The sequence below is a fragment of the Bos mutus genome, chromosome 25, assembly GCF_027580195.1.
Source record: "Bos mutus isolate GX-2022 chromosome 25, NWIPB_WYAK_1.1, whole genome shotgun sequence".
NCBI lineage: Eukaryota > Metazoa > Chordata > Mammalia > Artiodactyla > Bovidae > Bos > Bos mutus.
The window spans coordinates 5,925,718-5,942,013 of record NC_091641.1 but is presented as its reverse complement, the minus strand read 5'-3'; the positions used below and the strand labels follow the sequence as shown (position 1 = coordinate 5,942,013).

The window sequence follows — 16,296 nt, the reverse complement described above, 5'->3', positions numbered from 1 at the left end:
GGCCCTGCAGGGTCACGGCCACGTGGGGCCGCCAGGCTTCCCCCTCGGCCGGCCCACCCGCCTCACCTGCGTACTCCTGGGGCAGCATGGGCCTGTCCACCACCTTCCGGAGCGCCTCCATCCACGCCCGCTGCTCCGACTCCGTCTCGCAGGCCAGCAGAAACCGGCGCTCTGGCGTAACAATGGTGATCCCGTGTGGCCAGTGGTGGCCCTGGGTGGATGGTGGGAGCCCGTCCAGCACCGTGTAGCCGCTCTCTCTGCTGCCGATGAAGACTTCCCCGCGGGCGAAGGCGTCCTGGGGGGGCACCGGGGTGCTGCACGGGGCGGCTGCTCCTGCCTGAGTCACTCAGCTGCGTGCAGCCCCCAGCCTGGCCCGCCCCCTAGCTCACCCAGCAGACCACCTGAGCCCGCCCGCCTTGCGGTGGTGGGAGAGCACAGCCACACCTCAGGGGCCTGGGGCGCGTCCGGCCTTACCAGCGGGTCCTTGAAGTACATGAGCCTGCGGTCGTCCATGGTAAACCAGCGCTTGCGGAAGCCTTCTGTCTGCTGGGGGGTGAGGGCACAGGTCGGGGTGAGGGCACAGGTCGGCCCGAGGCCGCGCCTCCCCCGGTGTGCCACCTGGTCCTGGAGTCTGGGCCCCATGCCTGCCCGCCCCGCCCCGCAGCGGGGACCCCGGGTGCACAGGGGCGTAAGGCAGGGCTCGCAGCCGACCAGACCGGACCCAACGCCCCAGGAGCGCGGTCAGTGGAGCCCACGCTCACGAAACACACGGTGGGGTTGCCGGCACTTAACCCCCACTGTGTTCCGCCCAGCCCCGGGTGGCGAGGATGGGGCCTCGCTGTGAGGCCCAGGCGTCCAGGGCGCTGGGTCAGACCCACCTTGGGCCCCGTCTTCTCCATGTAGCCCTCCTGAAGGTAGTTCCTGGACAGCTTCGGCACCAGCTGGGGCAGAACCACGTGGTGTGGGCCTGGGGGCCTCCCCGCCTGCCCACTCACCCCGCCCCGCACCCCCCCGCCTTCCTTCCCCCTCCACAGTGACGCTGAGACCCCCAGGAACAAAACCCCGTGGTCTCCAGGGACTTTAGGCCACTTGGCGGCCAGGGTCTCTGGGGGCCGCGTGGCCCTCGGTCAGCCCCCAGCCGCCCATCCCGGCCAAGGGCACACGTCCCGCCCGGGGTCACAGGGAGCACAGCCACTCACGTCGGCGTTGCTGGCGCCCGGGAAGGCCACCTGCAGGTAGTGGAAGCGGGCGGCGCGCAGTGCGTTGAACCAGTCCACCATCTCCTGGGGGCAGAGGCGGGGTGAGGGCCGCGCCAGGGCCGCCACGCCCCCCAGCCCCGCCCGCCTGCGGCCCGAGGGCCAGCGTGGGTGCCCACGGACGGCCCCGGAGCAGGCCTGGGCGGTGGGCTGCGGCCGGGCTGCCCCTCAGCCCCGCTGCTCCGGGCCTTTCCTCAGACGCGGCTGTTTTTATGACCGGACGTTGGCCCAAGGAGGCGCGTCTGTTATGGACCCACGCACAGCCTGCTCTCACCAGCTGCACCAGTATTCTTAGGTCAGTCTCCCAAGGCACTTGAGATAAAAGAAACAGTGGGACCTAATCAAACTCCAAAGGAAACTGAACAAAATGAAGAGACAGCCCGCAGGCGGGGAGGAAATGTCCGAACAAGGCAACCGATGAGGGCTTAGTTCCCCAACATCTACGGACAACTCATATAACTCAGTGACAGAAAAACAGCCCAGTCAAAAAACGGGCAGAAGACCTAGACAGACATTTCTCTAAAGAAAACATACAGGTGGCCAAGAGGCACATGGAAAGATGGTCAGCATCACCAGCGATCAGAGAAACGCACGTCAAAACTGGAGCGGGGCGCCGCCTCGCACAGTCAGGACGGCCGACGCTGGGCAGCTACAGGTAACCTGCTGCGGAGGCTGGGGCAGGGGCTCCATCACCCATGTGGGCGTAAACTGGACACGTGGGCAGCAGTGTGGAAGGGCCTCAAAAACGTACGAGCCTGCTCCTGGGAGCGGAGAGGAAACCGACTCAGACAGACTCGTCTGGAGACACACGGGCAGCCTGTGTGTCCACGGGCAGATGAGTGGGTGAAGATTTGTACACACACGATCAGCCGTTTTAGAACAAAATGAACGCCATCTCAGCAATATGGCTGCACCCAGAGAGTAACTAAGGAAAGACAAACACGTTCGAAGTCACTTAACACGTGGGATCTAAACACGGCAGAAACGAGCTTTCAGGAAACAGAGCCTCGCAGAGAACAGACCCGCGGTTGCCGAGGAGGGGGTGGGAAGGGTGAGCCGGCAGACGAGCCTGCAGGAAGGTAAGGGCAGGTCTGTGCAGCTCAGGGAGCCTATCCCGCACCCGGTGACAGCCCGTAGCGGACGGGAACGTGAGAAAGAGCTGTGCGTGACCGAGTCCGAAGACACCCACACTGTAAGGCAACTACAGTTCAGTAAAATTAAAAGACAAAAACATGAAACCCAGGATGGGCTAAAACAGGGAACCCAGGAACGAACTCGCGTGTTCACTGGTTTCTGGAACAGTATCAAGACCGGCCGTTGGGAGAAGACAGTCTTTTAAACCAACTGCTGGGAAAATGAATGTCCACACGCCGGAGAATGAGGCTGGACCCTTACTCAACCACAGACGAATCAAGGACTGAGACGTGAGTCCCCGACAGTAAAGTTTACAAGAACACGGGGCCACGGCACGACTCGGCAGCGACTTCCTGACTATGACCCCAAAGGCACACGCGGCTGAAGGGAAACATGGTTATTTTAAAATACTGAGCGTCAAAAGACTGTGTGCTGTGTACAATCCACACAACGGCCGGGCGCATGGAGATCATGCCAGAGAGACACACGGAGGCCAGGCCTGGGGGTCTGCTCGGAGGCCCAGCCTCGCCAGGTGGGGACGCAGATGCCCGCCCTGGGGCAGGGCTCCGCCAGCTGCCACCCCTCCTCTCCCTGGGGCTCCTAGGTCCCCTCTCCCACGGGGCCCAGCCAGCTCCCACGGCAGCCACGCTGGCGGTCCGGCGGCCGGACAGGCTCTCCTCGGCCAGTGTGGGTGGTCCGGCCCCACTGCTCAGCTGTGCGCCCACCTTCCCGTCCTCATGGTAGACGAAGATGTTGCGAGTGCTGTTGTCCTTCAGGTAGGTGACCTGCAGGCCGTGCGGGTGGCCGATTTTGGCCGGCTGGAAAGTTGCGTTCAGGTGCTCGATCTTCATGACGGCCTTGGGCTCCTTGGCCTGGGGAGCAGGGCCAGGCCTCAGCATTAGGCAGGCATGGCGGGCTCTGCGTGCTGGCCCCACACTTGGGTGCCCTGTGGCTCTGAGCAAGTTACCTACACTTTCTGGGCTGGGCTTCCCAGGAGCTGCGAGGGTGGGCCCTGTGGTCCACCCCACGCTAGGCCGGGTGCCCCCTTCCTGCTCCCCACCCTGCCAGCCTGACCTCTCCCCTCTCCTTGTCGTGGGGCTGCAGATGCCCGGTGCCATCGGGCAGGGCCGGCCAGCCCCTCCACACACTGCCCAGGGTCCCCCTGACGTGCCTGCAGGGTGCCAGTCCCCTGTCCCTCGAGGGCCTAGGAGTGCCCCCAGCATCACCCACACCAGAGGGAGTGGCTGTGACCAGCGGCGGGCGGAGGATCCCCACGGGGGCAGTGTTTCCCAGGAGAGCGCGGGACAGCTGGCGGTGTGGCACCACAGTGCCAGGCCTAGGTGGGGGGCTGGCCCCTGAACCCACTCACATCACTCCTGTTGAAGTACTTCAGGGCCCCCTCACGCTCCGTCAGCACGAACTTCCGGCTTAGGAACTGCCCGTTGTCCCGGCCGCGTTTCCAGAGAAAGCCTTCTCGGTAGCCTGGGGGGAGGGCATGGTTGGACAGCCGCCCCAACGAGGGGAGCGGGTGTTCGTACTCCTGTCCGGGGGGTTCCCGAGTGTCTCTGGACCCCGGGCCGCCCTCTTCCTTTTGCTGGGTGGGCGGGAGGCACGTGGCGCCCACAGGTTCTGCGGGCCTGGGCCTGGCGGTGGCCAAACACCCAGACGCGAGGGCACCACGGGCCCAGAGAGACAGGGCGGGGTGAGAGGCGAGTTCGGACACACGATGCCACGACGGCCTCGGCCAAGACCCGGGGAGCCGGCCCTGACCTCCGGGCCCAGGCTCTGTCATGTGGCTCCGAGGTACAGACTGGGGTCAGGGCCACAGCGGCCGGCGGGGGAGACGGACAACAGGGGCTGCGTCCGCCCCGACCCCTCTTGCCCTTTCTTTCCCCTTTGCCTGTTCTGGGCCCCTGGGTGAGCGTCACAGGTCGGGGCCCCCATGTGAGCGTCACAGGTCAGAGCTGGGCCCCCGTGTGGGTGTCACAGGTCAGGGCCGGGCCCCCGTGTGGGTGTCTCAGGTCACGGCCCCCATGTGAGCGTCACAGGTCAGAACTGGGCCCCCAGGTGAGTGTCACAGGTCAGGGCCCCCAGCTGGCCCTCTGAGCCGGCCGTGCCCGGTGCTGCCCTCTGCTGGCCATGACCGCAGGCTGCAGCTGTCCCAGTCGGGACACCGTGGCGAGGTGCTGACCCCGGAGCCTCCAGCTCCCTGCCCGCCGCCCACCCTGGACACCACGGACACGGGGCGTTTCTCTGCGCTCCAGACATCTATAAAAAGGCGGCCTCCTGGCATTGGGGCCGCTGGCCCTCTCAGTCTGCAGTGCGACAGGCCAGGTGGGGCCCCCGCCCACCCCCCACGACTCGGAGAGCCCCTGCCGCCTTGGAGCCTGGGACAGGCCCACCCCCATGCCCTGCACACAGCACTGGTGCCCCGTGTGTGCCGGAGGACAGGGCCACCACCACGCCCCCAGGTCAAGCCTGGCACGTGTGCTGACTAAACGAGCGCTCCACCAGGGCGAGGCTCCCCCTTGCTGGCCTCCCCGACCCTGAGTCAGCTACAGAGAGCAGCGCCCGAGGAACAGCTCTTCTGCGAGGATGGTCCCAGCCAGCACCCTGTCCACACGAGACACGGCCAGCCAAACACGCACTCAGCGGTCTCGTGGCCCCACACGGGTCTCCAGGACCGTCCTGTGGTCACCCCTCTGCCGAGGATGCGGCTGAGGCCGGCAGGAGTCCTGTCCGAGGCCGCTGGCCAGCGAGCGTGCAGCTGCTGGCCAGGCCCACCAGGGGGCAGCAGCACCTCGGCCGGCCTGGGCTGGGGCATCCCTGCTGTGGCCCCGATGGAGCTCCAGCCGGTCACCCCAACCCCGCTGACCTGCCGCGGCCAGCCCAACGGGACGGGCCCCCAGGCCCAGCAGTGAGCCGCCAGGAGGCCTGGGTTTGGGTGTGTGGTGTGGCCACGGTGTTTCCGGGTGGGCACTCGCCAGCCTCCGATGCCCCCGGGTCATGGGTGGCTCTCAGGCCACAGTTTGAAGCCCGCGGCCAAGCCACGCTCTCTCTGCACCCCTGCCCCGTGACACAGGATGCAGCAGCCCAGGCCCTGCCACGGGCACCGCCACCCAGCACGCCCTGGGCTCCAAGCCGGGCCCCCGGCCACCCGCCCACCAGTAGGCCCAGCCCAGGGGCCCCGAGCAGCACCCACTCCCAGCCCACACTAGGGCCCCGGCTGCGTGCGGCATGACCGTCTGCTCCCAAAAAGCTGGCCAGTGCCAGGGCAGAGGCCACAGGGTTCACTCAGCATTTACTGAGTGCCAGCTGCGTGCCCCACGCAGGGCCACTGGAGGAGCCGGGCTGCCCCCCGCTCAGCAGCCACCCCTCTCAGCAAGCCCTGCGCGGAGCAGCCAGGATGCGGGCAGGGGCTCTGGGCTCCAGTGCTGCCCACCCCAGGGATGACACACGGGAGCCAGCTCCCCGGCTGACCGTCCCCCGAGGGGACAAGCACTGTGCAGCCTCTCGTCGAGCTCAACACACACGTCCCCGCGGCCCTGGGGCCTCGGTCTCCGAGGGGCTGGACCTGTGACTCCGGGCATGCTGTGACAGGCGGCCCTCGAGACAACAGGGGCCCTGTTGCCTGTGAAAGGCGGCCTTTGAGGCTCGGTGCAGGCGGGGACGGTCTGGGGACAGAGCCAGGAGCAGCCGGGACCTGGGGTCAGCTGGCCGAGGGGCCTGTGGGCAGCGGGAGGCACGGCCTGGCCCAGGCACCCCGTATCTCTGCCACATTATCTCAGGGCAAGTGCCTCCCACACCCGGACCTTGGCCAAGAGCAGCATGGGGGCACCTACTGCCTCGCCTGCCGCCACAGCAGAGCCATCGAGCCGGGCTGGCGCCTGCGGTCCTGCCCACAGCCGCGGCCTCATGCTGGGGTCCCTGCCTGACGGGGGCACGTCAGCGTCCCAGGGAATGCCAACCGTGACCCAGGAAGTCACCCCTGTGCCTCTGTCCTCACGGGCACCTTGTCCATGGTGGCTTCTGGGCGGGATGATGCCCACCCCACCTCGCGCTCGGGTCCCTGGATCCTGGAACGTGCGGCATCCACCCGCTGCAGACCCCACACGCTGCCCATGCAGCTGCTCAGGTTGCCCGGCTCAGCCCATGCGCCCTCCCTCTGGGCCGCGGGCCCCCTTCCTGGCGGCCATGGGTGTGTCGGCCCCCCGTGCGTGGGAGAGGCCCCCGGGAACCCCGGCGCTCCTCGCAGGGGGCTGCACCTTGAGGAAGACAACCGGCCGGGGCAGCTGCTCCACCGCTCTGGACTGCAGGGAGGCGAGGGCTGGGGAGAGACAGGGGCACAGGGAGGTGTGGGTGGGGGCCAGGGGCAGGACACTGGGGGCTTCGGGCCTAGCCCCCTCCATGCGGCACAGTGCGGGCAGGGCTCCAGTCTCAGGGTCTCCGGCCAGCCAGGTGGGCAGCTGTGGGGAGCCGTGCCCTGGGTGTCCTTAGCCACCACTCTCTCCCCGGGAGACCTGGGGAGGCAGGCTTGGAAAGGGAAGCCCTACCGTGACCACAAGACAGGCTACTCAGGGCCACACTCAGGGCAGTGCTGGGCACCTCCCCACGGTACCCTGAGGGGGCTTTGCCCCAAGGGGGCTTGCAGAGGGCTCCCATGGGGTCCTGCACCCCCGGGACACTTCTGAGAATCTCAGGGCACCCAGAGCTCCACTGGGCGAGGGGGCTGGGGGACCACAGGCTTGGATTCTCAGGGCTCGAGGCGGTGGCATTTACACTCTGGGGGGTGCTGGCTTTGAAGAAAAGAGAAGAAAGCCTGGCCAGGGCTCACTGCCCTGAGCCCGGGGGCAGAGACGCAGCCAAGGCCAGGGCCTCCCTACTCGGGGCCGGGTGCTCGGAGAAAGGGGGGTGGCCTCCCGCAGAGGAGCTGATGCCTGGTGGGAGCTGTCCCCCACGAGGCCCACACCGTGCCCAGCGCGCCTCCTGGCAGCCGGGGGAAGTGGGAGGCGAGGGTGTTCCCAGCCCAGGCGGGAAGTCTGGAGCTGCCGCAGGGAAGCCTCCTCTGGGGGGCTGCTGCCACCCGAGGCGGAACCAGGGGAAACGGGCCGCGTCCTCAGGGCACTGACCGCTGACTGAGCTCTGGGGTCAGGCTGGGCCTGGAGCCAGCGCCACTGCGAGCCCACCCTCCTGTCTGCCTGACGCCCGCTGGGCTGCACCCTCACAGCCAGAGGTCCTGATGCAGGAACAGACGACACCCTGCCTCTGCCTCTGAACCGAGGCCACACGCCACACATTCCAGACCCCTGAGGGGTTTGTACCTGGGAGACGGGAGACGGGCTGTGGGGTGAGCGTCCCGGGGCCTCAGGCAGGACGAGTGTGAGTCCTGGGGCTGAACAGGGAGCTGCGCCCACGAGCTCGAGGCTCTCGGGCAGCTGAGTCAAGGCCACAAGCCAGTCCTGCGAGGGCCTGCCAGGCAGGAGCGGGGCGCACGCAGAGCCCCTCGGCCGACAGACTGTGTGGGGGCCGGGCCCCCGTCAAAGCAGCAGAAGCCCCTGTGCTGACCAAGCCCCCGGGGCCTGGCCCACCCTCTCCAGGCCCACGTGGGCCCCAGGCCTGTCCACACCCCTGCGGACAGCCCCACCCGCCCTGCGGGGGGCAAAGGCACAGCCCCCAGAGGGCCCTGGGCAGCCCCACCCTCAGGCAGGTTCAGGGCGGAGCTGTGAGCAGCTGTAGGGCCCTTGCGGCCAGGTCAGCCAGCCGGTGTTGAGGGCCGGTGGACGGACACGGGCCCAGACACTGAAGCGGCCGCCCAGGTTCCTTGGGGCCCTGCTCCAGCTCTGGGGGGGGGGGGCGGGGGCGGACGCCCAGCTGCGGGCAGCCTCACCTGCAGAGTAGGGCTCCTGCCGCTCGGGGTGGGCGAACTCCTGCCGCTCATACTTGGCCCGGATCCACTGCTCCCGCAGGAGTCTGAGAAGAGAGGGCACGTGCTGGGTGACACTGGCCAGAGCTGCCCAGGTGAACTTCTGACAAGCAGGCGGGCCAGGCTCACCCACTGAGGGGGGCACCCCAGGCCATGGCTGCCAGGAGCAGGGGTCCCAGCCCGCCCCACTCGCATGGGAAGCAGGAGGGGCCAGCTTCCAACAGAGGCCAAACGGGGTGCTGGCCTGACCTCCCCCAAACCCGAGGTCAGGCACCAGGGACACGGGAAGGGAGCTGGGTCCCCAGCCGCTCTGGGTCACGGGCCTGCTGCTACAACTGACCGCCTCCCTGGGACCTGATCCTCCCTTTCCCCAGACGGCAGGGGGCGGGGAGGGCCCCGGGTCCAGAGACCCCACTCGGGCCAGACTCTGGCCTCCTGACTCACCACCTATTTCATCCCAATGGCACCCCAGAGCCTTTGCCTGTGGGAGGCTGCTGCAGCCCCTCCACTAAGTGGATATAGCTGGAGGTGCACTCCACACCAAACACGGGCATTCACACGCCCCGTGCACCCCTGCACGGCACTCCACAGTGCACATGGGCATCCACACTCCCTCCACTGCTGCGTGGCCTCCATGGTGAGCTCAGCTGTCAGCCCCCATACCCTCCTGGTCTCATGGCTGCCTGGTCAGGTTCCCTTGTTGATACCAGCCCAGTGAGGGGCCTCTCCCAGGACCCATCCCTCCCGGCAGACCCAAGCACCTGCGTCTGGGGAATGGAGTGGGCTCGGCTCCTGTGAGCCTGCACCCAGTAGAGGTTTCCCGAAAGTGGGGCCCACTGGGATTCAGAGCACCCTCCCGCTGGGGCCGCCAGGTCAGCCGAGAGGCCTTGACCACACGGCCCTGCCGGGGCACCTTGCAGGGACCAGGCCCGTGGGACTCTGTCCGTGGCGCCGGCTCAGTGGGGACGCAGCCATGCGTGCAGGTGGGCTGACCGCAGGAGAGCTGCTGACCTGCAGACTCACAGCCGGGCAGAGCGGCCGGGTCGGGGGCGCCAGGAGGGGCGGGGCCGAGCAAGGGGCCCTGCCCACGAGGGCTTGAAGGGCTGGACGCGGTGTGCAGAGTGAGGTCAGCCCCGGCTCCCCACCTGTCAAGCGGGGTCTGAACTGGTGGTGCTGAACACCCGCCTCAGGTGGGTCACCGCTCCCAAGCCCGCTGTGGCAGCCAGCAGCCCCCTCATCTCCCAGCCCTCATCTGCGCAGAGCTAGGAACACACGAGCCCTGCATGCAGCCCGGGTCCCGGTGTCGCGGGCAGGGTCCCCGGGGTGTGGGGTTCACCAAGTGAGTCGGGGCGATAGCACTGAGCACCAAGGAGGAGGTGCCGCCCAGGGGTGGGGCCGGACGCGGGGGCCTGGGCTGAGGGCAGGCTGCGGCCCTGCCGTCCATCCCAAGAGAGGGACAGTCCAAGAGGAGCCTCGTCACAGGGCCTTCCTCTCCAAGCTGGTGCAGAGCCCGACATGGGGGCCTCCCCCAGGGGCTGGGGTCCCAACCTCACCCCAAACACCTCCCGTGACCTCCGGAACCTTTGGGAACCCAGTGGAGCCCAGGAGTGCCCACGGGGTGGGCAGACAGGGAACCTGAGGCTCAGAGAGGTTGGTGACTAGGATCGTGTGGGGTCATGCCCCTGACCCTCCCCGTGTCCATGTCCTGGGCACCGAGCCAGGTGGGCCGCATGCAGGAGCGGCCGCCCAGCAAGCCCTCCAGACGGCCGGAGGTGCCACAAGGACCCCTGGACCCAGGCTGAGGTTCCCGCGGGGACCTGTACCGCCCGGGAGCCCAGGCCAGCTGTCCCCACCCTGCCCGCCACCGCCACCACGCCAGGAACCAAAATGAAGCGGGAGGCGCCTGGATAGGGCTCCTGGACACGGGCCGGCGCGGAGCAGCGGCGCGGACGGGCCCCTGTGTACTCACGGGCAGTCGGAGGCCGAGGGCCGGTAGTAGAAGGGGGGCACTCTGGACTCGAACGTGGCTCTGGCGATGGCGTTCCCACGGGAGGCCATGAACTGCAAGAGAGACGGTGTCAGGGCCCCGAGCCACAGCTGACCTGGGGCAGGGGGGCTGGCCACGGGGTGGGGGAGCTGGGCACTGCCCTTCCCCGCGGGCGGTGGGGCCCCGGCCCCCCAGAAAGGGCCCCTCAGGTGGGAGGCCCCGCCCCCGCCCCACATCTGATCCCACGGGTCCCGGGGCACAGAGGCCAGACCAGCCCGGAAGCCCACGTCCTGTGAGGCGGCCAGGCTGCAGAGACCAGGCAGGGCACTGCAAGCAGAGAACGAGCCTGCGGGATGCAGACAGGGTGCCCTGTGGGGTGGGGGCGACGGGGGTCTTTGGAGCAGCCGGTGTGCGGGGAGTCTGGGCACGGAAATAGCACGAGCGAAGGCCCTGAGGTGGAGTGAGCTGGGTGAGCCGGAGGGGAAGCCCTTGGTGTTGGTGCGGGGGGCTTCCCGCAGGGCCTCAAGGGCCAGGGGTGGCACAGGTCCCCGGGGCTCCAAGCCCACCCTCTCAGTCAGGGCATCGAGGACCGTCCGGCCGAGGGTGCACAGGATGACCGGCAAGAGCCACAAAACGATGAGGCCCTTCAGCGAAGGCTGGGACCAACGTGGGGTCCTCAAAGCAGAGGCTTCTCCGCACAGAGCTCCCGCCTGGCCCAAGGCCGGCTGAGGACAGCAGCCGGACGTCATCGCTGAGGGCCAGCGGGGTGAGGGCCCTCAGGCTCCACAGAGAAGCCCCCGAGCACCCCCGGGAGCAGAGCAGACGCTGAACAGACACGCCAGCTCTGGGTGAGGGAGACAGAAAGCCGTCTCCTTATGTTGATCTACTTTTAGCAATTCTCAAAAAAGAAAACCAGGAATAGAATTTTCAAGAGCTAGAATGATTCTGAAGTTCACTTTAAAGCTAACAAGCAGAAGAAAATTGTGAGAAGGAAGATGCTTCCTAGCAGACATTAAAGCCTATTATAAAGCTACCGAGTCAAACTGTGCCAACAAGAAAACCTCACAGGTCCAGAAGCAGATCCAACGGGATCTAATGTCCAGTATCAACAGGTTTAGCAGGACGAGCTGGTACACAGAAGTGGTAACGTCTCAGATCGATGGGGGTTGATAACCAATGAGAAACTGGAAACCGTTGGAGAAGAGGGGGTATGCCTTTCAGCAAAACAAAACTCCAACTTCATGAGAGGCTGAATTTCCAAAGTTAAGCAATCAAAATAGTAGACGAAGGGAATTCCCTGGCAGTCCAGCTTCCAGTGGAGGGGGCAGTTTGATCCCTAGTTGGGGAACTAAGACCCTGTAGACCACGCGGAACAGCTAAAAAAGATGGATGAAAATCACAGGGTGATTTAAAACATGACTCAAGGGAAATATGGAAGGAAATCTTCAGGATTTGGGGTTGGGAATGGTTTCTTAGTGTGCCAAGTCGCTCTCACGTCCAACTCTGTGCGACCCCGTGGACCATACAGTCCGTGGAATTCTCCAAGCCAAAATACTGGAGTGGGTAGCCTTTCCCTTCTCCAGGGCATCGTCCCAACCCAGGGATCGAGCCCAGGTCTCCTGCATCGCAGGCGATTCTTTACCAGCTGAGCCGCCAGGGAAGCCCTTAGGTTTCTCTCAGGCTTCTTAAAGCTATCAGATAAGCCCAAGGTTTCTTAGAGGCGACAGCAAAACCACAAGGAACAAAAAAAAAAAAATCAACAGAAGTTCACCGGAACTTAAGACTCCTGTGCTTCTAAGGACCCCATCAGGAAAGGGAAAAGGGGTATGAGCCTTAAAAACACGAGGCTCCTGAGAAGCAGCCGTCCCAGGTCCTGAGACAGCCGAGGGCCGCGTTGCTGTGCAATGTCCCGGACGGGCGAATCCAGACAGGAGAGCCGCCCTGGGGTCTCAGGAAGGGGCTCCCCGAGCTGAGGACCACAGATGTGCTGGCAGCTGGAGGCGACGGCTGAACTGGATTGTGGACGTGCTTTATCTGCTTTTCGCAGCTGGGAGGCTGACGTACAGAGCTGGTTTCAGGCGTGAGACCTGGTGTTCTTGTTCGGGTCGTGGGACGCCGGTTACGGGGCTGGGGACCGTGCGCTGCCGTTCAGCCCGTGACTTATCTGTCCTAGGGTGGAATCGGCGCCTCAGTCTCCTGTTCCCCCAGCCCTGCCCTCCGGCAACCACCTGCCTGTCCCCGTGCCTGTCAGTCGGAGTCTTTTTCAGATTCCACAGGGGAGTGAGATCAGACTCGTCTTCCCGTGTCTGACAGGTTTCTCTTAGCATAAGACCCTCCAGGCCCACCCCTGTTGTTGCAGATTGTAAAATGCCACTCTTCTGGCTTAGGAATATTCCGTGGTATAAATACACATCTTCCTTATCAAGTCACCTGTAGACGCTCCCACATCTTGGCTATTATAACTCATGCTGCAGGGAACACGTGAGTACATATATCCTTTTGATTAAAAATGTTCTAGTGGGATTGTACCCACCAGGCTGCTCTGTCCATGGAATTCTCCAGCCACAGTGGAGTGGGCAGCCGTTCCCTTCTGCAGGGAATCTTCCCGACCCAGGAATGAAGCGCTGTGGGTGTGTTCTTTGCCGCCTGAGCCACCAGGGGAGCCCTCATCCTGGTGGGGCTGCTGGATCATAAGGTAGGTGGGTGTCTTTTTCATTTTCTGAGGAAACTCCACGCCGTTCTCCACAGCGGCTGCACCAGTTCACATTCCCACCAGCAGTGCAGAAGGCGCTCTTTTCTCCACATTTGTTATTTATAGAATCTTTTTTTCTTGGCCACGTGGCACGTGGGATCTCAGTAGTTCCCCTACCGGGGATGGAACCCACGGCCCCTGCCCTGGAAGCGTGGGGTCTTAACCGCTGGGCCGCCAGGCGAGCCCCCGTTATCCGCAGACTCTTAACAAAGGCCACTCCTGGCACCGTGAGGGGGCACCTCAGCACAGTCTGGATCAGCGTTTCTTTTTTTTGTTTTGATTTTTGGATCAGCGTTTCTACGCTGGCGCTGAGCGTCTTTTCATGCACCTGGTGATGAGCTGTGTGTCCTTAGAGACGCGTCTGTCCAGGTCCTCCGCCCGTTTCTAACTGGACACTTTCTGTTTTTTCTTTTTGATACTGAGTTGTATGAGTTCTCTGTACATTTTGTGCAATAGCCCTTAACACACGCATCATCTACAAACATCGCTACCATTCAGTAGGTGGGCTTTTCACTTTGTTGATAGTTTTCTTTTTGTGCAAAAGCATTTTCATTTGCTGCGGTCCCATCTGTTTATCTTTGCTCTTATAGCCTGCCTGAGGAGGCAGACCCAGAACAATATTGCTGAGACTGACAGCCAAGAGCTTGTGAACGGTTTGGGCTGTATGGTTTGGGGTCTTAAACATTTAGGTCTTTGATTCATTTTGACTCACTTTTTGTACACGGTGTGACCCGCGGTGTGGGCCGCCCAGTTCTCCCAGCACCTTTCATAGAAGAAGACTCTCCTTTCCCCACTGCACGTTCCTGCCTCCGGATTATTCACTTTTTAAAAATTCACTTTACTGAAGTCCAGGTGATCTACAGCACTGCACTGCTTTCTGACGCAGCGGTAAGGCACAGACGTGCCTGCATCTGTACTCTGCCGTTGAGCAGAGCCCCCAAGCGGCACGGCAGGACGGTGCTTAACACTCTGCGGCACTAGAGTGCACGTGCCGACCCCGGACCCCCACCCCTTCCCCAGCCCACTCCCTCCTGGCAGCCACAGCCTGTCCTCCACGCCCGTGAGCTCCTCTCGGTTTCGTAGAGATTCATTTGTGTCATATTGTAGATTCCGCCTGTAAGTGGTATCATACGGCATTCGTCTTTGTCTGACTTACTTTGCTTGGTAGGATAACCTCTAGGTTCGTCGATGTAGCTGTAAGTGGCGTTCTTTTATTCTATTTTAGGGCCAAGTAATATTCCAGCATATATATGTCCCACCGTGCTCACTTTAAAATGGATTTTATATGCATCGCCCCTCAATGATTTAAAAAATTATAGATAGCTCCTTAAAAATATAAACCATACTTTTTCATTTTAAAAATACCATTTCAACATGAAAGTTAAAACACAACCCACAGAACGAGAAGAATTACTTGCAAACACTAAATCTGTTCGCAGGGTTTTGTGTCCAGAATCTAAAGCGCTTAGTGATCACATCTCCTGACTCAGTAATCAAAAGACAATCTGTTTTTAAAGTGGGCAAAGGATCTGAATGAACATTGCTCCAAAGAAGATGCACAGATGGCCAGGAAGCACATGAGCAGCACTCAGCATCACTGATCCCCAGGGAGGTGGGGCCGACACCGCGAGGAGACGCCCGCACGCCCGAGGAGGGCTGAGGCCAGACCGAGCCGCGGAGGGGCTGCAGTCCTCGCGTGCTGCCGGCAGGCTGGGGCGCTGTGGTGGGCAGAGCCCGCCGACCCTCAGACGTCAGGCGGTCACCCCGAGGCCTGGGAAAACAAGACGAGCCAGGCGTGCAGCTGGTGAGGGGCGGACAAGCTGTGGCCCCCACGCGACCGCGTGACCTCGCGGTGACAAGTCAAGTGCTGACGCCCCGACAGCAGGGATGAGTCTAGAAATCAATGCTCAGCGAGAAGAGGGAGGGGGCCTGGAACCACACGGTGAAGCCACCGACACGAAGCACCCAGAGCAGACAGGCCCGCCGCGGGGAGGCAGGGCCCCTCTCTCGGCGGGCCCAGGACGGGGGCCGGCAGGGGCCCCAGTGGGTGCGGGCTCATTTGAGGATATGAAAACCTTCTCAAATTAGATCATGGCGGTGGTCACACAGCCCTGAGAATTCACGAAAGCCACCAAACCGTAGACTAGAAGGGCGAGGGGCGCGGTGTGTGAGCAGCAAAGATCAGGCTGCTCCGAGTAAAAATAACTGAGGGCAACGCAGGCCTATCTCGGTGTGCAGTAAACCCTGAAACCACAAAGGCAAGGCTGATAAACTTGATCACTTCAAAATCTGAAAGTTTCCACCGTGAAAACCACCACGAGCAAAGTCAGGACAACCTGCGAGAAACGTCTTCACTGTCTCTGAGGGCCGCGAACCCGCCTCTGTGAAACCCCGACAAAGGAAGCAGCCCACGCCAGTGACAGCAGGGGGCCAGCCCAGAGCCCGGAGGTCACACCTGGTTCTGCAACGGCCCCCAAGGTGGGGAAGGGCAGGGAAGGGCCTGCGGCGTGGCCAGGAGGGGAAGCCTGGCAGAATCCTGGAAGTTACAGTCAGAGCCTTCCGACGTCCCCTCCAGGAACGGAGGCCGCCTTGCTGCCCCGGTGGCCCAGGGGTTGTCTGGGAAGGACACCCCCGCAGCGAGCCTCGGCAGGGCTCCCGCACTCCCAGAGCTGTGCACGCCCCCATGACCGGGTCCGGCCGCACGGTGGGTGTCACCGGCCTCACAAGGGGGAAGGACGCGGGCGGGGGCTCAGGCCCGGGACAGGGGTGGAGCAGAGGGCCGGGTTCCACCTGAAGTGATGGGAAAGCTCTAGAGCTGACGACGGGACAGCTCGGCTGAAGTGCACTTAAAAGAGCAGCTGTGCGGCGTGCGAGTCGTGTTTCAGTAAAGCTTCTTTAAAGCATGTGCTATAGAGAAATAAAGTTCAGGGAAAACCATGAAACGAGACGCACAGACCAGGGCCCTGTGCCCGGCTCTCCGCACCCTGGGCCTCCCGGGCCGGGCTGGCCCAGGACTCGGGGCGGGGGTCCAGCACCCTGCAGGCCCAGCCCTGCCGGCCCCTCGAGGTCGCGACGGGAGCGGAGGAGCAGAGAGCAGAAGGGGCTGGAGCCCCTCATCCCGGACCCCACTCGCTCCTCACCCCTAGCCCAGCGCGGCCCAGCCTCTCTGGGGCCTCCCTGCCCCTCCCTCCTCACGAGGTGCACGTGCTGCGGGCTTGTGTCAGTGCGGCCTCGCCCTCCGGTC

At 63.8% G+C, this 16,296-nt stretch overlaps 1 protein-coding gene across 2 annotated transcripts in view; it reads right to left on the bottom strand.

The window, feature by feature from the left end:
- The window catches only part of ADAP1 (ArfGAP with dual PH domains 1), a 34,892-nt gene that overhangs the window by 1,754 nt on the left and 16,842 nt on the right, over positions 1-16,296 (bottom strand). The window contains exons 3-10 of one of the 2 annotated variants that reach the window (XM_070363170.1): positions 10,283-10,374; positions 8,278-8,360; positions 3,760-3,872; positions 3,116-3,262; positions 1,200-1,283; positions 879-941; positions 475-543; positions 67-295 (exon numbers count right to left, since the gene is read on the bottom strand). In XM_070363170.1, the coding sequence (XP_070219271.1) occupies positions 67-295; positions 475-543; positions 879-941; positions 1,200-1,283; positions 3,116-3,262; positions 3,760-3,872; positions 8,278-8,360; positions 10,283-10,374 (880 nt within the window). Of the gene's footprint in view, positions 1-66; positions 296-474; positions 547-878; positions 942-1,199; positions 1,284-3,115; positions 3,263-3,759; positions 3,873-8,277; positions 8,361-10,282; positions 10,375-16,296 lie in introns of both variants that reach the window. The other variant, XM_070363169.1, reaches the window with a different exon arrangement.